The sequence below is a fragment of the Eleutherodactylus coqui genome, chromosome 2 (genome assembly GCF_035609145.1).
Source record: "Eleutherodactylus coqui strain aEleCoq1 chromosome 2, aEleCoq1.hap1, whole genome shotgun sequence".
NCBI lineage: Eukaryota > Metazoa > Chordata > Amphibia > Anura > Eleutherodactylidae > Eleutherodactylus > Eleutherodactylus coqui.
The window spans coordinates 271,486,775-271,509,693 of NC_089838.1; the positions used below are offsets into that span (position 1 = coordinate 271,486,775).

Genomic DNA, 22,919 nt, shown 5'->3' on the forward strand with positions numbered 1-22,919 from the left:
GAGTGTACACAGAAGACAAACACGTCAACATGGTGATCTGGGCCCAGAGAGAAGAAAAATAAAAACAAACTGGAGGTAACTGAACTGTAATCAGGATCACTTGTGCAGAACTGGTATCTATTATGTGGTGACTGCATTATTTGGAGATATACTAGAGCTGAACTACTGTGTTATAAACTTTGTCAGAACAGGATTAGTACTGTCAGAGGTTAACTAAGGGGTAAAATAAATGTAAGGAGACACAAAGGATGTGTCTTAATGTAAAAGGGGCATAGCCATTTTCTGTAGGTTAGACATAATTTGCAAACAGTTCTTGAGTATCTAAGATTGTATATACCTGGAGATATACCTGAAGAACAAGTAGCCCAAAATGATCTTATTCATACAGCACAAGCTGCTTGAGGGAATCTGTTCGGTGTATTGCTGTATTTCCCATTTGCCTAATAATTTGCCTGTCTGGTTTGTATGTAGAAGATAATACCGACAAGGTAACACTGCTGTGAGAGGTAACTGCTGTGTGATGTAAATGTAACCAGGGTGTAGCTATGATTGACAGCTCCCCTTTAAATGTACGTCTGTCAGAGCTGGAATTGTCAAGAATGACGCAGATGTGATGCATTCACCCCAGGAGTGCTCAGTATGCTGCTGGCTCATAGGATCTGTCCACACGTTGCTTGTACATACTCCTGCCCAATGCAGCAGTGAATTGTAGCTGCAGAAAGGTAAGAGGGTAGCAATACGAATTCTGCAATCCCTCAGGGTTTCACGCAGTGGGATGCAGCGTAAATAATATTGATCATATGGGACTGTGGTTCAGGTATTTTTGGATCTCTCTACCGCATGCTGGTTTCTATTACAAGCAAGCATGATGTGTAACATTCTGGTAATTGTAGTAATTAATAGAATAACAGAATCTGAACTTCTTGTTCCATGGCTAATTCCCTTCCTGCAAGTCACAGCAGTTAATTGACTCAAGAACCATTAAAAGGAAAAAAAAAATCGCAAATGTATGGTCAATGAATTGTAGAGTTCAAGCTTGTCACTTCACATGCTTATGTTATATGTGGCATACTATATTTCCCACTAAATTATGTGAATATTAGAGGTTTACTAGCTGGTCAAGTGCTAAAGGACAATGACTCCAATTTATGGAATGTGATCAATATGATGATGCTTCTTCCTTTGCCCAAAAATAAGATTGTTCACTTGGTGATGTATAATCACCGAGTTCTGATGGCATACACTCCCGGATTCTAAGAGAATTAAGTAATGTGAAAGACAGACCATTGGTTTTTATATTTAAGGACTATATAGTGACGGGGTATTTTCCACTGGATTGGCACATAGTCAGTGTGGTGCCGATATTCAAAAAAGGTCAAAAAGTGAACCTGGAAACTACAGGCCGGTAAGTCTAACTTCTATTGTGGGTAAAATGTTTGAATGGTTTCTAAGAGATGCTATCCTGGAGTACCTCAAGGAAAATAGCTGTATAACTCCGTATCAGCATGGGTTTATGAGAGATCGCTCCTGTAAAAACAACCGGATCAGCTTCTATGTGAAGGTAAGTTCTAGATCAGGGAGAGTCATTGGATCTTGTGTATCTAGATTTTTTCAAAGTATTTGATACTGTGCGGCATAAAAGATTGGTATATATAATGCGAATGCTTGGTCTGGGCGAGAAGTGGGTAAGTAACTGTCTAAGTCATAGAAAGCAGAGGGTTGTTATAAATGGTACATGTTCTGATTGTGTCACCGTTACTAGTGGGCACCACAGGGGGCAGTACTGGGCACAGTTTTTTTTATACATATTTATTAATGACCTGGTAGAAGGATTGTACAGTAAATTATCAATATTTGCAAATGATACAAAACTATGCAAACTAATTAACAAAAGAGAGGACAGTACATGGGTGCAAATAGATCTGGATAATTTGGGGGCTTGGGCAGAATAGTGCCAAATGAGGTTTAACACTGATAGGGGAGCAGGGGAAATACATGTCCCTATTACACACTAAGGACTTATTTACACGAGTGTATATCGGCCACCATTTTCACACCCCGATGATATATGCTTCCATCTAAGCAGTTCCCCCCTTCCCTCCCCCTCACCAGCTCTCTGCCCCTCTCCTCCACTCTGCCATTTGCAGTTGGAGGGGGTGGGGGTGGAGCTAAGCTCTGCTTTGCCCCGCCCACCTCCGCTTGGAGGAGAGAGGCAGAGTGTCAAGGAGGGGGAAGGAAGGGGGGAACTGCTTAGATGGAAGCGTACATTGGCTGGGGGTGAAAACGCTGTCCGATATACTCTCGTGTAAATAAGCCCTAAATGGGAAACCACTGGGAATCACTGACATGAAAAAGGACTTGGGGATTTTAATGAACCTAATTGGAGCAACCAGTATCAGGCTGTTGCTGCCAAAGCAAATAGGATCATGAGATGGATAAAAACATGTCTAGGGGCACATGATGAGAACATTGGTCTTCTGCTTTAGACCATACATGGAATATTATGTTCAGTTTTGGGCACCAGTACTCAAAAAGCACATATCAGAGTTTGAGCGAGTACATAGGTGGGCAAATTTAAAAATGGAATGGGCTTAATTGATGGTTATCACAGTTGGGGTTAGGCAGTTTAGAAAACAGCTAGTGACCTAATAATTTATATATAAACATATCAGGGGACAATACAGAGATCTTCTCCATCATCTATTAATACCCAGGACTGTAACTGTAACAAGGGGGCGCCCTCTACATCTACAGAAAATAAGGTTTCTACATCCATATAGAAGGGGTTCTTTACTGTAAGAGCAGTGAGAACCTGGTAATGGTGAACTCACTAAAAGAGACCAGGAGGGACCTAAATGCCTTTCTTGAGTGTTATAAAATTACATGTTATAGTCACTAATCACTTCAGAAGGCTCGGTGCTCCAGGGACTATCCTGATTGTCAGACTTGGAGTCAGGATGGATTTTTTCCCCTAAAATGGTGAAAATTGGCTTCTACCTCATTGTTTTTTTTTTTTTTTGCCTTGCCCTGGTCAACATGGGGGGGGGGGGGGGGGGGTAATAGGCTAAACTGGATGGACACAAGTCTGTTTTTCAGCTTAAAAATACTTTTTTTGAGTTATATAATTAGAGATGGCAGAACTGATTTACAAGGTTCAAGAGTGACTCACATATCCACAGTGAACGAAGAACAGAATTTCTCTGTAAATTAGCCTAGCTGCTGCAGAACCTATTTTAGAACAAAAGCTTGATATCAATTGTCCTCTCCTGATTGACATGAAGTTTCCCTTGAAGCAAAGCCCCTGACCTGGCAGAGTGCCCTCATCTTTATGCCTAAAATGACTTAAGGAAGGCAGCAAGTGCATCTTATAGAAAGCCGCTGCATTATTAGGGCATACTTGTCACATGATGCTGTATATTTATGCAGAAACATGTAGGAAATTCTATCTACTTTCTTATAATAAAGTGCTTTATATAACACCTAAAACTAGAGACAGCGGGAAAGGCAATTCATAGGCACATGGCAATTTTCTTACATAGCAGCATACTCAAATTAATATGCCATCTAGTATATTATACTAAATGGGACAGTTATTAGGTACAGAAGCATTCAAATCAGTTAAAGCAGTTGTCCAGTTGTATACTATTCATAGCATATGCTTAGGAGAGGCCACCAATAGTAGATTGGTGGGGGTCAGCTGTTTGCTATGCTGGAGTGCTTGAGCGCTGGGCTGATTTCTGCAAGAAGTAGGCTGCTGTGTTCCCACTGCAGTGGCCAGGCTTGGTATTGCGGGTTAAGATGTCATTCACTTCAATGGGAACTTTACATGTATGTACCAAGCCTGGCCACTTCAGAGCAGAGCTGTCCACTTCCTGCAGAAATAAGTTCAGTGCACAAATGTACTGGCCTGGTGAACAGCTGATAAGTGAGGAACGTAGACAGGACACCTCTGGTGATCTACTATTGATAGCCTATTTACAAGTAGTTTACAACCCCTGGAAAAAACATTCAGAATAAGTGCTTATATTTAAAAAATCTCTAATACTTGGTGGTTACGTTGCAACTTGATAGTCACACGAAATCTAGCATTTATGGGTTTCTTGTGTCTGTTGGATCACCACAACTTGCAATCACTTACATTAGATGTAACTCAAGCAGGGTGGTGCTGTGATCTTTGCTTGTGTCATGCAGGGGTGTAACTAATGGCTCAGGGGCCCGGATGCAAAAGTTCAGCTCGGCCCTTTTCCCTCGTCTACACCTGTACCTATACCTAAACAACAGAGCATTCAGCTGCCAAACAAATTTACATACATGACCTTCCGCTTGGCATAAGCTTTTCCTGGGCTACATGAATATTTCTTTGTAGCACCTTAGGTAGGGCTCACATGAGTGTATGATGTATGATTACCGCGTATGGTGCAGGCGCAGTACATGTTTGTGATACACAGTCATCTGCAGGCAATTAAATACATTGCCATACGCAGTTCCACTCACATTTGTGAGTAGGAATTGCGTAATACGCGAGCGCAAAAAATAAAGTGCATATTCTATTTTGCGGCATATTACGCATAAGATAGCCTATTGTTCTTTATGGACATGTAATCAACACCGCCCATATGCAATTAAATTGGAACGGCATGGGAAATCTTAAAAAAAAGAAAACAGGTGGACTGAGCATGACAGCGTGTGAGACATATGCGCAGTACAATTTTGCTCCCATAAGCGGGAATAGGACAGGTCACCGGCAGCTCCACAGCAATACGATGCAAAGTGACCCATGCAGTGTTTTGCGCTTACAACCATGTTCATGTTTATGGTTGCATTTTTGAACCACAATTTAAAAAAAAAACATAAAAAACTGCTCCCCGAATGTAGCAGAAAAGTGGAATCCCCAATGCAAATGTGAAAGCACCTTTAGGCCACCATCCCACTGGTGTGAGAATCATGCAAGATTTGTGCGTTGTGAGATGCACAAACAAGAAACCGATTCCTTGGAATGGGTTCATTGACATGAGCGATGTTATTCTGCATGGCACCGCGATGTGATGCTATGCGGGAAACAAACTGCAGGATGTCCTATCTAGCTACGAGCCCCAACAATATGCAATACGTATTGCTCTACTTTAATGACCTAAAAAAAGAATGTTTATATACATTTTTAGGAAGGGTTTAGGTAGTATAGGTGATTATATAGTGCAGGGTTCATTTTTTTAATGTATTTACTAAAAGTAAAAAAAAAAAAATCACAGAAAGCAGCCATATACTCAAATCAAATCATGGTATTTGTATAGCGCCAACTTATTCCGCAGCGCTTTCAGGTAATTATTACTTATTACCCCCCACCAAGCTGGGTTCTCATTTTACCGACCTCAAAAGGATGGAAGGCTGAGTTAACCTTGAGCCAGCTACCTGATTCATGCAGGGATTGAACTTGCAACCTTCAGGTCGTAGGCGAGAGCTTACACTCTGCACCACACGAGGCTCATAACATACTGATATACTCATAACTCATACTCATACTCATAACATATACTCAATAACATACTGATACAAAGTACTGGTGCATCTTGTCTCCACCAGCAGAATGGGTGGAGACATGGGGTGTGCACTCTTACACCTCCACAACTGGTGATTGGCTGGGCAACACATTGAGAACTCTGGAGGCCGCTGCACCGTGCCCTGAGGACAGGCTTTTTTGACGCTGGTTGGCCAGCTCTTCCAGCTGTGCCAAGATGCACCAGTACCCTGATACAAGAGGGTAGCTATATACACCACATCCCTCAGCATGTATACAACCAAACTGCCGAATGGGGCTTACAGCCTATTAATGACACCACTGCCTGCATGCTGAGGAATGTGGTGCATTTACCTTACCTCCTATATCCAGTAAGTATATGGCCGCTTTCTGTGATTTTATTTTTTTGTCTGTTTTATATTTCCCGTTCTGTGATTTTATTTACTAAAAGTAAAATAAAGTTATTGCATCAGTTAATTTATTTATTTAATCAAATTGTCAATACCATGTACACAAATGGTCTGCTAAATTAAAACTTACAACATTTTTCAAATGTTCTTCCAACAAAAACGAAAAAATATATATGCTAAAATATCTGTATAATATGTATGTATGTATGTATGTATGTATGTATGTATGTATGTGGCATACTGCAGTTGAAAATATGACATTTTTTAAAATGTTCCTCCATTTGTTTTTTTTAACCTCGTATGGACCGGGGTGTTTTGGGGATTTTACCCCAAATTCATTTTTGATGCATTTTTTTCCGTGACATATAGAGCTATTTTTTATATGTTTTTTCACTGACTTTTTTTCCGTTTTTGTTGTTGTTGTTTTATTAGGGGTAAAAAGCTAAAGAAAGATTTTTTTTTAAATGTATAGTTGTTTATGTTTAAAATTTTTTATATATTTACACTAAAATAACGTATGGGAATTGGTTCCTCCTTTTGTTTTGGATGTTTTGATATATTATTTGTATAGTTTTGGATTACAGGGTGCATATGGTAATGGTTTTGGTTGGCATCGGCTTTGGGTCATTTTCTTTTTTATGTGCATATTTTTATTGTATTCTGTAATTTGTTTTCACTTATTTTTGTAACAAAAGCACGCGTCTATTACAAGCAATGCATTCCCTATGGTGTGTTCACATGTCCGTGTTTTACAGGTGCGTGCCCGCAAAGCTAGGACATGCGTGCACCATAGGGAATGCTGCTGCCGGCGGCTCCATTGAAGACAATGGTCTGCCGGCACCCCGTAATTGTTTTTCAGTGAAGGGCTTTAAATATAAGCCCTTACCTGAAAAACAATTTTAATGTAAAAAAAAAAGCAAAAAAAACTTACCTGCTCACTGCTGCCGTGTCCCCGAGGGGATGAAGAATTCCTTTGCTGCATCTGTCACAGATGTGGCAGGTACAGCAGGGCATTCTTTTTCCATGCGGGGATAAGGAAACATCTGCTCTTCATGCCCGCGGGGGACACAGCAGCTGTGGACAGGTAAGTTTTGGGGGTTTTTTTACACTAAAATTTTTGTTTTTCAGGGAAGGACTTATGTTTAAAGCCCTTCCCTGAAAAAAAATTACGGGGTCCCGGCAGACCATTGTCTTCAATGGAGCCGCCGGCAGCAGCCGCGGCTCCATTGAAGGCAATGCACGGACCTGCATTCACGCGTGTTTTTGCACGTACATGGGTGCGCACTTATGTACGCACCTATGTATGCAACAAAACACGCTCGTGTGAAGCCACCTTAACCCTACAACTGCAGGAATAGTGTTTCCTCAGGCTTGTGAAGACATAATCAGAACTTGGAAGAACACATGAATGTAGATCATAACAGTTAGTTGCAAGCTTCTGGATGCTGGCTGGTAATATCTACTTCTGTTAGCTGCTCTAGTCTAGTATATCTATATTTTACCAAAAAAAACCAATGCATAGGCATCTAGAGGTGGCCACACATGGGCCCTGAAGCCTTAGCAGGTGCATAAGGTCTCACTTTTCCATATATAGAGACTGGTATTTTAAAGGCCACATTATAGCTGGAGGGCCAGACTGCAGACTTTGCATTGAGGCCCAAGTTACATGGGTGTGGTCCACCATGTGTAAGCCAGTAATGGAAGGTGCAAAACTTTCCAACACTCTGGTTACATTAGAGCAATTGAAATATATAGTTAAATAATATACATAAATGTTGGATTATTTTACTTGGCTTGTGTAAAATAGTAAAGAGCATAGCATGTCCAGTTAGCCATATGCTTGAGGATGAAGCGGACTTATGGTTTACTTCCCAAATGAAAGCTATATAGAGATAAAAGCTTTACCCTGAGATACGATCTTCCGTTTTAGGTCATGCTCGATAAGATTACATCAATGTGGATGACCTTTGTTATACGCCTCAGATTTTAGCAGTTCACCGTCCAGAGCCAAAGTATAAGATCTTACTCTCAAAGGCTTTCTGCGGCAGAGTTTTATATGCCCATTTCTGGCCCCTGAAGTTAGGTGGTCTTCATGGTGCACGTCAAGGAGCGCACTAATGTGTCATACACTGAAACTTAGACATGTGTACAGCAGTAGATAAGGATGACGATTCATGTGCCCAGCTGGAAAGAAAGAGGACTTGTGGTCCAAAGGCAGTTCTGATTAAATATAGATTAGGCATCAAGTTTTTATACATTGAGGAAATAAATAAATGGATGACATTCCCTGTCATGGTGGTTTTCATGTTGGGTTGTTATAATAAATGAAAGAGAAGAACTTGACAGTGGATGTGGTGAGACTTACTAATATCTCTTACAATTTTAAGATTGCTCATAGGTAAACTGAGGATAAAAATGAAAGACCGAAGATAACTTTGAAAGGAGAACTTCAAAAAAATCTTATGGCATGCCACTGAGACATATCCTGGGCAGCCCGGTGGCCTGATGGTTAGCACTGTTGTTTTGCATCACTTGGTTCTTGGATACAAATTCGACCAAGGACAACCTACGCATAGAGTTTGTACATTCTCTGTCTGTTTGCAACTCCTCCCACTATTCAAAAATATACCGATAAGTTGAAATGACCCTCCAATTCTGGACAAACAAAGATGGACGCACAGCTTCTCTGACGTCCTGATGCACAGTGTGCATTAGTTTACATTGGTAGCCTAAAGGAGAACACCTAGTAGGGGTGTGGAGACATCTAGGAGGTGAGTGAGGGAAATTATAAGGCCATGCGTGCTTCTCTGGAAAATATATGCAGATAAGGAAGACGGAATAATAACTCTGCAGTGCCACCTATTGGATGGCAGCATTCCTTCAAATCAATGTCAGACCCTTTATACAGGTCTTTATAACAATGATTGGGGATAGGCAACCAAGCCAGAAACCATACACAGACAGCTGTTTTGGGTTTTTTGCCTCTCATCAGCCACACACCTTCTAGGTGCTCTCCTTAAGGAAAGATCATACCCCTCCCGACCCACGTCACAGGCATAACACTAGACAAGCCAGAAACCTACAGCACACTGATGATGGTTTGTATGGTTTTCTGGTTTGGGAATTGGTTCCCAATTCCCAATCATTGTTTTAAAGACTTAGTTAAAGGGTCTGACATTGATTTGCAGGAATAATGCCATCCAATACGTGGCGCTGCAAAGGTATTGTTCCGTCTTCCTTATTTGATAGCCTAAGTTACTGCATACCTCACAAGGGCAGCACTGGCCAGTTAGAGTTGCATGTAGTGTCTTAGAGTAATCATTTATACTAATGTACTGTATCAGGTATTTGGAGAAGCAGTGTGGCCATCTTTGTTGGTCCAGGACCAGATGATTGTTTTTAATTAACTTCTAATGCAACTGACTGTAGTAGGTGTCTGATATACGAAAATTAGAGATAAGAACTGATGTGACTATTGATCATCTCTGGATATGTTAGAGCTCTGGGAAATTAATCCAGACATCCCAAAAAATAATATTGGTAGGAGTTTGTAAATTAGGGACTTCTGCTATAAGGAGTCCACTCTTCCAGACATTGCACCCCAACCTCTTTTTAAATTTATCAAGAAATGTCCCAACTTTAGTTTCTAATGTAGTTTTATTTTGTTAAATCTGTCCTTTTTTATGGGTGGTAGTTTCTATAGGTTGTCTTTCTAATTAAGTGTCTGCACAAAGCATGCACATTGATATCACATTTTGGAAGAGGTGGTGTATACACCAATCAATGTAGAGTAATTTTAAGTAAATAAGGTGAGTTATAATGGTCTGTAATACTCACTGCAGTGGCCCGGGACGGTATTATGGGCACAGTTTCCATTTCAATGAGGACATAAAAGAGAGCATCAGCCTGGCAATCATCTGAACTTTGGAGGTATGAGGTGGTGGGCTCTGCCAATCAACTCTTGATGACCTGTCCTGAGGATTGGTCATCGATACTTCAGTCCTGGAAAACACCTTTAAGGTCGCCATAGACCTTATATATCTGTTAACTGAACACTCATTCAGCTAACACCTCTTTCTCCCGACTGCTCATACACATGCCCGTTTGACTTGGGTGATTTTCCATTGTTTTTAATAGGGAGAAGGAAGTAAGCTAATGCCAGACAGCTCTGGTAGCTTATCTCCCTTGAGGCAAAGGATCGGGCATACGTGATCCTTCTTTTCATCAACATCTGCCATTGGGAGAGAGTCATATATATATATATATATATATGATGTTTGACCGGTCCCACTACAATCAGCAGGTTCAGGTGCCATTCATCTAATGTGTATGGCTACTTTTAGCAGCTGCAGTCAATTTGTTTTACAATATGTAATGAAGTCAAATCACTTACCATACACCACAACCGTAGCCGAGGCACTCCGCCTCTTAGCAACAATATTGGATGCCATACAGGTGTAGTTTCCAGAATCAGACAAACGTGCATGTCGTATGATAAGGTTGTGATCTGCCCTGGTATCAATATTTTCGTCCAGCAGGGCATCAATTGGTTCTTCATTTTTAAACCATTCAACCTAAAATACATAATAAAAAAAGTATTTATTGAAACATATATGGCTTATCAGCAGTATCTGCTATGGATATACAATTTCAAGTGTTACAAAATGTACATTTCTTCATATAGATATGTGAACTCCAGTGCATCTAATAAGAGTCTAACTTTAATTAGTCTTATACCTTAACCTAGCTCCTGATGTTCCACAACTTCACAGATGCACCTAAGGCCTTATTCACACGGGCTACAAAATTGTGTGATTTTGTAGCACTACGAAAACTCATGTATGTGAAGTCCATGGTTTCCAATGGGTTCATTCACATGAGATGTTTTGTAGCCAGAAAGAACCAATTGGAAACCATGGGCTACACATACATGTGTTTTTGTAGCGCTACAAAGTCATGCGAATTTGTAGCCTGTGTGAATTAGGCCTTAAGCCACATACATTAGCCTTGACCTAGTAGACTGAAGAAGATAACTAGCTACTAGACACCTTTGTTAGCACTCAGGGTCACTCGGGCTATTCGCTATAGAGCTTGTTGTAATTGTTTTGTTGTGTTCTGTGGACTCCTTAGATGACACCCTGTGCAGAACACCACCAGCCATAAGAAAAAAAAACTATATATAGTCTATTAATAGGCAGTCTGCTTGTGCAGAGAGGAGCAAGATAGCAGCACACCTACACCAGAACAGCTCAGGAAATAAATACTGTACCAGAACCAAGCTCAGTACATAAATACAGTATTATTGCAACACTGCTTAACAGCTGCCCAAATGGTGTTTCCTCAACACTGGCCTTCAACTCATGCACCTCCAGTATCCAAATGATATCAGGAAATGTCCTGTCTCTCTCAGATAGAGGATCTGACTGCTGAGTAATACAGCGCCACAGAGCAGTATTTGTGGGTATGGCAGCCATTGGTTTCTTTCCAAGACTTCCCTGAGTTCTTGAAGTTCTTCACAAGAGCCCTTGGGTGAGCACTAAAAGATATTCCCATTGCCTCTTGCCCCCAATTTTTTTTCCTTCTTCTTTCCTCAGCTTCCATGTATTTTTAAACTACCATTCTTCCCTTCTTTCTCTAATTCTTTGATTTCTAATACCCTTCTGTTCATCTTGCATGGCAGTCCTGATTCCTAGGTGACTGCTCTTCCACTACCTTTATTTTTTAGATTGGCATCCTGGACAAAAGACCTCTCTGACATACCCTATCAAAATTTGGTTTGGTGGATGCGCCTATCCAACCAGTATTTGCTAATCTGTTACATAATCATCGAACCTTCCCTAATTCGCATTATTAGACACGGGTAATACCGGGTGATTGTTATACATGGCTAAGGGACTGGACCACCTGAAGACTCCACTTATATTCATTATTGTTATTTTTCTTACTATGTTTGTTCTTTATTGAAAATTCTCAATAAACCTGATTATACATAACCACAGCCCCAGAAACAAGCTTATAACATAATACAATACCAGAATCAAGTTCATAACATAAATGCAATGGCAGAACTAAGCAATTGTGTTGCGGGGGCGCAAATGGGGTGAGAACGGTGCCTCGGAACATCAACAGGGAGAAGATAGGCCATGAGGAGGATGATTTATGTAGCTTGACAAGATGCTGCTACATGGAGGAAGATCATCTGACCAGGTGGATTTAAGAGAGGCAATCACCCCCAACATGAATTCGCCTGTGCTACCCCTACAAGCTGTCGGATGGAGCCCTGTGTAACTGCACAGGTCACATGTAGCTGTGGCCGGGCATGTGTGGATTATTGGTGGATTTCATAGAAATCAGTAAGAACCAATGACGAAATGTAATGTGTATGCCCATGTTATTGTACTGCAAGTCCCGTAGCTTCCTGCACGTTATATTATATAATTCATGCTTAGAGGTCTAGAGAAATATAACGGTACAAGATTTAGAATGACAAAGGCAGTAACTGCAAATAAACCAATATTGGAAGTGAAGGTATCACATAGAGTAAATATAGCTGGTCAATGCAGGGTCAGGTTGAAAGCATTTCAAGGTCTTGATGATGCTTTATACTAAACTGTTTTATGGCCCATTCTGTGAGTACAAAGATGTAATGCCGATTTTTATAGCCATCATCAATGTTAACAATTCTTATAACACCTTGGCCTAGTTTCAACATCATGTACAGTATCAGCATCGTAAAAGCATGAGGCTTTAAAGGGTCAAGAGGAAAAAAAACTGCAACGTCTATGCAGAATTCTCCACTTTTTGCATACCCATGTGAACTCCCAATATGAAGAGCTGTTTCGAAAAATATATTAGCCATATTAGATTTTATGACTTTGATTACACTTACGTCCAAAGGAGTCTAGGTGTAAAATTTACAGCATTTTCCCTGTGGTTTTCTTACAATCAGAAGTGGAGAAAACCCATTACTCCTTCTAGACATCAAGACCTGTGGAATTGACACTCTGCTCAGTAAAGACTTCATGAAGCAGAACCATAACTGACAGTTCAGTTTCCCAAGACATTAAGCTGCAGCAACCGGCTTCATTGTAGAGACCTTTAAAATGGTCAACTTGCTAACTGAAATAGCCCATATTATTAAAATTAAAATAGCTTAGGGAGACAGCAGCCTTTTGACATTTGTCAAAAGGAAGAAAAAAATGTAATGAAAACTTCAGTACGGCTACATCTTCATGTACATGCTCAGTTGAATACAAAATTGATCCGAAATTGGGCATAAACAGCCATTAACAAGCATCAACATCGCCATACACATACATTCTTGGCTTGGCTAAGGGTACTTTCAAAAAGTGCTATTACGAACAACTAATATCCCGTGCAAACACGGGAGCCGGCAGGGCAAGTGAGCAAGAATAGCTCAGCTCACCTAAAAACCAACTGTCAACCTGTATAAACAGGCAGTTGTTCATCCACGAATGACTGCCTGTTTACTCTGAATGGATGTAGTGGCCATAAGAGATCTTCATAGCGCTGCACCTACATTAAGTGAGCAATTATCATTTCTGTGTAAAATCACAGGATCTTCAGCACCTGGCGGTCATCCTCTGTAAACGTATCCTAAGAATATCTGTGTTCTAAATGTAGAGAAGGGAGAACATCGCTGCCAAGAACCAAAGAATTGGGCAGTTGAAACCCTACAGTCCAATCCTTATCAACCCTGTAAAGGTTGGGAGACCCCCCTCTCCCATACTGTATACATTATATGATTGGCCAGTCTCAATGAAATTGGTGGGTGTGGCTAATATAGATCTATTGGGTATGTCAACCTTAAATAAAATCACGAAACCAAGCAATGTCATTAGTCCTAACTAAATGGTAGGTCAAAACACTACAGAAAGCATCCCAGCCCAGATTTATTAAGACAGGCATTTCATAAGCCTTCGCTAATATAAAGTATGTTATTCCAAGATCTGTCTGATTCATTCTACGCGCACAACTCAAATTTGGCACATGTTTTGCCTTTTTGTGTGCCTAAATATGAAATCCACATTAGTTATCAACTGGCATACATTTGCATTCAAATTTATGTTAGTTTCTGATGTAAATGATAGTAAATCTGTGGGGAGCCCCAGGAGAACACATCCCACTAAATCAAGCCAGCATTTCAAAAAAGTGGTGAGCATGGCAGAAAATAAAAAAGTCACACTTTTTATTCACACTTAAAAGTCACATTTTAACAAAAATAGCTGTGGGCCAAAATGTCTGACTTTTTTACACCTGGAAATTGGAGCAAGTGCCTTGATAAATTCCTCCCACATGTTTCTTTTAGTGTTGCAAATAATCACATTTTCACAGTTGTATGTGACCCAAGAAAAGGAAATTATGACAAAAACACAGTTCTTCCTCTTTACAAGTCACTAGTAAGATTGCACATAGAATATTGTGGACAGTTTGGGGCACCGGTACTCAAGAAGGCCATATCAGTGGGTACAAAAGTGGGCAACTAAGTTAATAAATGGAATGGGCGGACTACAATACCCAGAGAGGTTATCAAAATTGGGGTTATTTAGTTTGAGAAAAAAGACGGTTGAAGGGCGACCTAATAACTATACACATATATAAGGGGACCATACAGATAGATCACAGGGGTCGGAGCAGAACCTCAGTGTGTCCCGGTGGGCACTGCCTCTACTCACTGCGCCTGCAGTTTTGGTCCAGTCGTGCAGTGCAGAGTCTGGGACCGCTGACCTCTGCACCAAGGGTAAAGGTCAGTGGTCACAGGCTCAACAATGGCTGCCCATGCCGGACCAGAGCTGCAGGTAGAGGTGAATGAACTCATAGGGATGCTGCCAGGCCAGAAGCCAATTGGAAGGTTGTTGTTGGCCTCTGGCCAGGCAGCATTCCTGGGACTACTATGCAGGTATACAATTACAATCGGCCCTTTGAAAGCAACCATAAGACTGATGTGCCCCTCGGTAAATGTGAGTTTGATACCCCTGGTGTAGAGTTACCAGGGCTCTATTTCATAAAAAGCTTTTGTAGCCCAATCTTTGGAGCACATACCGTAGTAGTGATTTAGCCCATCACAATGTGTAGATGATTTTTTTTTAGACGTATTATAGTTATATAAAGTTTTATAGTGTTAGGTGTTTTTTTTTTTTTGCTTTAGATTCATTTTCAAACATTTCTCCTTAACAAGTAAAAAATGCAAATTTTTCTTTTCCTGTGGTTAATGTAATAATGATTGTTGTAATGACAGCTTTGATTTAACAGCATAAGATGATTATAAGGCATACGCTTGTACAGCATACGATAATCAGAGCCTCTGCTGCACAGGCCTCACATTAGGGGAGATACTCCAGTGCATATGGCATCTGTTGATGCATGCCAAGATTCCTTTTGTTGGATGAGAAGTATGGTAGAAGGCTCCTGCACCTCTAGGGCGGTCCTATTATGGCTATGTACATGAACCCTTAGGAAAAGTTCTTTACAAACGTTTAGTATTTTGAATGAGTGCCAGTACAAATACTAAATACAGCATATTGTAGTGTGTCAAATCTTAAGATACACCATGAATAACTTAATAAATAGTAATCTGACAGCAGGAGGCACCGGATCTAAGCCTCTGCTTATCTTGAACCATTGCATATGAAATATCAGAAGAACACATATATCAATTGCATTGTTTTGTTTAACCCATTGTTGTGAACAGTTCCATACATAGAATAGACGGGGCCCCAATAGCAAAACCTTGAATGGGTCCCCCATTTTGGTGTTCAGTTTTGTAACCCAAAATAGGAGGTGTTTGTTCCTGTTTTATTAGCTTTAATCCCTTAACCTAAAAGGACGTATATGTACGTCTTCCGGGTGTGGGTATGTATGAAGCGGATCCATACATGGAGGGTGCTAGCCGTCTCTGACAGCTAACACCCTCCTGCAACAGCTGCAATCAGTGTGAAGGCTCTTAACACTTTAAATCCTGCTGTCAATTCTGACAACAGCATTTACATCCACCGATTGGAATTTGAGTGCCCCGAACAGCCCCCTTGCAATGGGATTGCCAGGTGTTGTTTCATTGTCACGGCAAACCAGGACTTTAGGTAGGCACCCATGGTTGCCATGAATGAATGTCTATTAGAGATGAGCGAGCAGGCTTGGTAATGTGAGTTACTCGAGCGAGCCTCGCTCATCTCGAGTAACTGCCTTCTCCTCCGAGCGTGCTCGGGGAGGGTGTGGGAGGCTCGCTCGAGTAACTCACCTTACCGAGCATGCTTGCTCAACTCTAACGTCTATCAAGATGTGCCACAGGTCTGTCAGAATACAGTATAATGCAATACTGTGGAATTGCATTATACTGTATGAGCGATCAAAGAATTAGAAGTTCAAGTCCCCTTAGGTAACTAAAGAATAGTGTTGTTTTTTTTAAAATTATTGTAATACATAAAATATATTAAAAGTTTAACCCCTCCCCTAGCAAATAAAAAAAGAATGTATATACATATATATGTGTATATTTGGTATCACTACATCCATAAGTCCAATCTATTAAAATAATGCATATTTATCTTGATTGGCAAATATTGTCAGAAAAAATAAATGCACAACACCAGAACTGTATTTTTTTGGTCACGTGTCAAGAAAAACTTCTAAAAAACAATCAAATTGGTACCAATAGCAACCATAGATCATCCCACAAAAAGTACATGAAAAAAAATGTAGAAATGCATTTGGGCCAGCTCTGCGCTTCTATTTTTTCTTCACATCGCAGTTCATCTTGGAGGAAGGTCCTTTATGCATTTTCAGGGCTTAGTCACACGGGCGTTTATTGCCGCGATTTGCGCATGCGCATGCGTCCGGCGACTTTTTAAAACCATTGCTTTGCAATGGTATCGGACACATGAGCGCTTTTTATGCGCTCGTCCGATAAATTAGAGAACAGAAATCGCAGATCGCACCTATCTGCGATCTGCGATTCCTGTTCTCTTCTCTATATGCGCTCAATGGGGCCGGCGGCAGCAGCGCCGACCCCATTGAGAACATACAGAAGACAAATCATTCTTCTCTGCCCCAGCTGGAACAGCTGTGGCAGAGAAGAACAATGTTTGCCCATTAAATTCAATGGAGCGGCAATACAGCCGACTCCATTGAAAGCAATGGGCTGCCGGCGTGCGCGGGATGAATTGTCGGCAAGGGGTTAAATATATAACCCCTTACCTGCAATGCATCCTTAAATGTGAAAAAATAAAAAAAAAGGATGTACTCACCAGCTCCCGGCAGCTGGAGATCCCGGCGGTCGGCCTGCAGTGGGTGTGAAGGAGGTGTGACTCAGGCTTGCCCCTGATTGGCTCAGCCTGAGCCAATCAGAGGCTGATTTCAGTCACACCCATTCATGAATTCATGAATGGGTGTGACTGAGACTTGCTTCTGATTGGCTCAGCGCTGAGCCAATCAGGGGCAAGCCTGAGTCACACCTCCTTCACACCCACTGCAGGCCGACCGCCGGGATCTCCAGCTGCCGGGAGCTGGTGAGTACATCCTTTTTTTTTATTTTTTCACATTTAAGGATGCATTGCAGGTAAGGGGTTATATATTTAACCCCTTGCCGACAATTCATCCCACACTCGCCCGCAGCGCTTGCATTCAATGGAGCCGCTGTATTGCCGGCTCCATTGAATGCAATGCGCTGGACAGCTCCGGCCCGTTTCTAATGAAACGCGGCTAGGAGCAGATTTTCGGGCGATTTTTGGGCCGATTTTTCGGCGCCGGTCACGCGATTTGCGCATGCGCATCCGTCATGCGATGCGCAAATCGCGTGAAAAAACGCCCGTGTGACTAAGGCCTCACTATGAGGTAGCAAAAGCGTGAGACCTCCTCTCTCTCCAAGGACCCCATCGTAGTTGCATGGTCTTTCTCTATGGTATGAACGCCCTTGGAAATGAAACCCACTTATCTTCACTTCACTCTGCAGCATCTGGACCAATTGTAAAGCTTTGTATATACAGATATTTCCATTTATGTAAAATCACAGCTGTACTTTAGAAAGTCTACATAAATTACCACCGTGCATTACGGCTGATGGCATTCTGTGAAATGCATTTGCAGAAAACATTATGGAGAAACTCTAAAACGTAGTCGCTTCTGTAAAGACAAAAAGGCAAACCACGATCCATTGTTACCACTAGAGTGGAGTGACGCCTTGTACACACAAAATCAGCACGTTGACTGTATGTACTGCACACATAAACACCCATGGTCCCAAAGTCATCGACCAAAATACAACATACTCTACACTTATGTATTCCAGTCAATCAAAGTTGCTGTCAAATGAATGCTAATCAAATGTTCTTAAAGTTTGCAATGTGGTTCAGCTTTGGACTTTTTGTCTGTAGTTCTATTACCTTCTCCTGGTACTTCGAAAGTGTTTGTTTACAGTGTGCCCTGAATCCAACCTGCAAACTACAGGTTGGGCTTGCTTAGTAGGAAACACCAATGGCAGCTTTATTTTACATTCAGCTACTGACCAATAGCAGTGCAATGTTTAGTAGGGATGCATACAGAAAGGAAGTACAGAGTGGGGAATTGTGGTACATGTGGTTTTGAAGGTACATATCAGCAGGGATGCAGTGTCCATATTGGAAAATAATGATATAGGGAAATGGAGGAAAGTATAATAAAATAATGACTGCGAGATTTCTATCCATAACAGCTGTGTATAAACATGGTGCAAACACATTTCATATCTGGAATTTTTGTTAATTTGCTTCACAACCGGCATACCCCTTTAGATACACTAATGTGCACATAGAGGCTCATGCATATATGTACAAAACAGATGTATACACACTAGAGATGAGCGAGCATACTCATCCGAGTTTGAAGCTCGTTCGAGCGTTAGCCTACTCGAGATACTCGTTACTCGAGACGAGTACCACGTGGTACTGGAAAAAATTTCACCCTCTCCTCCCCACATGTTTCCAATGGAGCCGCGGCTGCTGCCGGCGGCTCCATTGGAAACAATGGTCTTCCAGCACCCCTGAATTGTTTTTTATGGAAGGGCTTTACATATAAGCCCTCCCCTGATAAACAATCATTTTAGTGTAAAAAAAAAAAAGGGCAGATGTTTCCTTCATCTCCGAGGAAAAAGAATTCCCTGCTGCACCTGCCACATCTGTGACAGATGCAGCAGAGGAATTCTAAATCCCTGTGGGGAATAAAGGATTTCCTAACACAGCTGTCACACATGACAGCTGCAGTAGGTAATCCAGCTGCTGGCACCCTGTAATTGTTTTTCAGGGAAGGGCTTTAAATATAAGCCCTTCCTTGAAAAACAAAGAAAAGTGGTAAAAAAAAACATACTCACCTCCCTTCAGCTGCCGAGGCTCAGTCACGTCTTCTCTGCGCTATCTCCGGCTTGGCAATGCAGTTCTTTCAGCAGGCGGGAATTTAAAATCCCCGCCTGCTGAAAGAGCTACTTGTGATTGCCTGAGATGCTCAGCCAATCACAGGCAGCTCTCGCCGAATGAATGACAGGTGAGAGCTGCCTGTAATTGGCTGAGCGCCTCAGCCAATTACAAGCAGCTCTTTCAGCCCTTCTCTTTGTTTTTCAGGGAAGGGCTTATATTTATATTTAAATTATGGTGCATGTCATAATAAGTGACATGCTCTATTTTGGCCCGCATTTGCGCACCTGAAGCTCCATGGTGTTCACAAATGCGGCCTTGTCTTGAACGAAATTTCACTATTTACAACACAATTTCGCAGTGTTAATCGCTAACAATGGGGACTAATCAGGCTGGCCCGCCTGTTCAAACATGTGCCAATGTGAACAGAGTCGGCAGCGAGGCACAGATCAGGGAGGAGTGTAGATCCACTCGCCAAGACGGCGGGATGGGGCTCCATTCAGAGTGCAATCACATCCTCCTTACACTTGTGTGAAGGAAGTCTTATATTTAAACTCAGTTAACCGGGTGAAATGAGCTGTGGATCTGCAGCAAACCTACAACAAAATGCACACCAGTTGAAGTGTGTATATATATATATATATATATATATATATATATATATATGACACAACCTGCTTCTGCTACATTGCAGGAGTTTTAATCCCGCACCATATCTTTACTATTGGATGGGATTAAAGCCCAGGACCAGGAGCCATACATTTACAGTGCTTGGTCCTTTATGATTGAATGTATTTCAATAGTGATATCTCTTATTAGGTGAATTGCCAGGTTCATTATTGCATGTGGTCCATTGTCCCAAGTTCAGGCGTGATCCATGAATTAGTAGTACTACACAAAGGGTGAGCAGGTTTGATTTTTTTGGGGGTATATTCTCTTGCTAAATCTGCAGCATGATGATAAACTGCAGACCATTTGTGTCCAACTGGAACTGGTGGTATTGATGAAATTGGTCCAAAAGCTCCTTAACTATGTAAGAATTGCACATGACAGGTGGGGGCTCTGCTATACATTTTGTGCCTGGGAACTCAAGTTACACCTCTGTTGAGTGTTTTTCATTATCACCAACTTATTCTGCAGCACTTACCCCAAGCTCTTTTTACCAACCTCAGAAGGATAGAAGGCTGAGTCAACCTTGAGCCTGCTACCTGAACCAAGCAGGCTACCTGAACCCACAACCTTCAGGTCGTGAGTGAGAGCTTAGGACTGCATTTCTGCTGCCTTAGCACTCTGTGCCACAGAGGGCTCTATGTGTACAACAAGAGGGAGATTATGTTGGGAAATGACAATACTGTCAGCTCTCTGGGTAAGTAGTTTTTTAGAAACAAAATGAGGAGACCTTAGAACTTGAAAGCTCCTTGTCTTAAGGGTTAACCCAGGAGACGGCTATAGATTGGATCCATTGTAGCATTGCTTACTAACAACAATGGGGGTCACAATTTTTGATAATGAAATTGTACTGATTATTTTAACATTATGTCACATTCCCATTTATTTACTGTCCTGAGATAATAGTGGCTGTCACAATGAATGATTGTATTAAGCTGCTCTATAAGATCGATGGATCCTGCAAACAGATGACGGAATAGCAATGCAAGTCAAATAGAAGCAGGCTGCCAGCTGTGTATCAAATACATAATGTGACATTCAAAAAAAGTAATATCTGTTCTAATTTACTGTTTGAGGCCTTAGTCAGACGGGCGTTTTTTGCCGCGATTTGCGGATCGCATGACGGATGCGCATCCGCAAATCGCGTGACCGGTGCGCGCAAGTCGCCCGCAAATCGCCCGAAAATCTGCTCCTAGCCGCGTTTCATTAGAAACGGGCCGGAGCTGTCCAGCGCATTGCATTCAATGGAGACGGCAATACAGCCGTCTCCATTGAAAGCAATGCGCTGCGGGCGAGCCCGGGATGAATTGTCGGTAAGGGCTTAAATATATAAGCCCTTACCTGCAATCCATCCTAAAATGTGTTAAAATAAAAAAAAATTGCATTCTCACCTTCTGCCTGCAGCTCCGGGCAGCCGTCCTGCAGTGGGTGTGAAGGGGGTGTGAGTCAGACCTGCCCCCTGATTGGCTCAGCGCTGAGCCAATCAGAGGCATGCCTCACTCACACCCATTCATGAATTCATGAATGGATGTGAGTCAGACCTGCCCCTGATTGGCTCAGCGCTGAGAGGCAGCAGTCACTCACCCATTCATGAATTCATGAATGGGTGTGTGAGTGAAACCGGCCTCTGATTGGTCAGGCTGTGACCAATCAGAGCAGATCATTCAGCAGGCGGGGATTTTAAAGCCCCGCCGGCTGAATAGTGCCGAGAAGCAGTTCAGGAGAACTGACAGCGGCCGCGGCTGGACTCCGGCTGCAGCGGAAAGGTGAGTATACAATTTTTTTTTATTTTAACACATTTTAGCATGAATTGCAGGGAAGGGTTTATATATTTAACCCCTTCCCGACAATTAACCCCGCGCACGCCGGCAGCCCATTGCTTTCAATGGAGCGGCTGTATTGCCGCTCCATTGAATTCAATGGGAAAACATCGTTCTTCTCTGCCACAGCTGTTACAGCTGTGGCAGAGAAGAATGATTTGTCTTCAATATGTTCTCAATGGGGTCGGCGCTGCTGCCGCCGGCCCCATTGAGCGCATATACAGAAGCGAACAGGAATCGCAGATCGCAGATAGGTGCGATCTGCGATTTTTTGTTCTATAATTTTTCGGACGAGCGCATAAAAAGCGCTCATGTGTCCGATACCATTGCGAAGCAATGGTTTTAAAAAATCGCCGGACGCATGCGCATGCGCAAATCGCGGCAAAAAACGCCCGTCTGACTAAGCCCTGAGGGCGAGCACCCACTGGCGTTTTTTTACCTGCGTTTTGCGTTTTGCATTTTTCCTGCACAGGCATAGAGATAACATGTGTTCCTGTCCACTGGCGTTTTTTTTTGCGTTGCGTTTGCGTTTTTAACATAGGAACTGTCAGTTGCATATGCGTCCCTATTTTTCTCCTAATGCACCCATGAATGTCAATGGAAATTAACGGAAAACGCCGCGAAAACGCCGCGAAAAACGCCGCGAAAAACGCGCGGAAAAACCGCGCGAAACGCGGCGAAAACGCTGCGTTTTTTCCCCGCGGAGAACGCAAACGCCAGTGGGTGCTCGCCTGAATGTGAAAGAGTTCTGAATCCAACTTTGTCTCAGGAAAGGGAAGTGAGGAAACAATGACTCCTATAAGATTTATGTTTAGCCTTCAGGGACAAATTACATTGTAGTACATCTCTGTGTAAGTGACTGTAGCAACTGGCCAAGACCCGATCGGGCTTACTGTGTAAGTGACTGTAACAACAGACCAAGACCCGATAGAGGTTACTGTGTAAGTGACTGTAACAACAGACCAAGACCCGATGGGGCTTACTGTGTAAGTGACTGTAACAACTGGCCAAGACCCGATGGGGCTTACTCTGTAAATGACTGTAACAACTGGCCAAGACCCGATGGGGCTTACACTGTAAATGACTGTAACAACTGGCCAAGACC

General features: G+C 42.1%; 1 protein-coding gene across 1 annotated transcript in view; it reads right to left on the reverse strand.

Moving 5' to 3' along the window:
- The window catches only part of UNC5D (unc-5 netrin receptor D), a gene marked incomplete at its 3' end in the record, with an annotated part of 671,255 nt that overhangs the window by 184,538 nt on the left and 463,798 nt on the right, over positions 1 to 22,919 (reverse strand). The window contains exon 5 of the mRNA XM_066589399.1: positions 10,319 to 10,499. Within this exon, the coding sequence (XP_066445496.1) occupies positions 10,319 to 10,499 (181 nt within the window). The remainder of the gene's footprint in view (positions 1 to 10,318; positions 10,500 to 22,919) is intronic.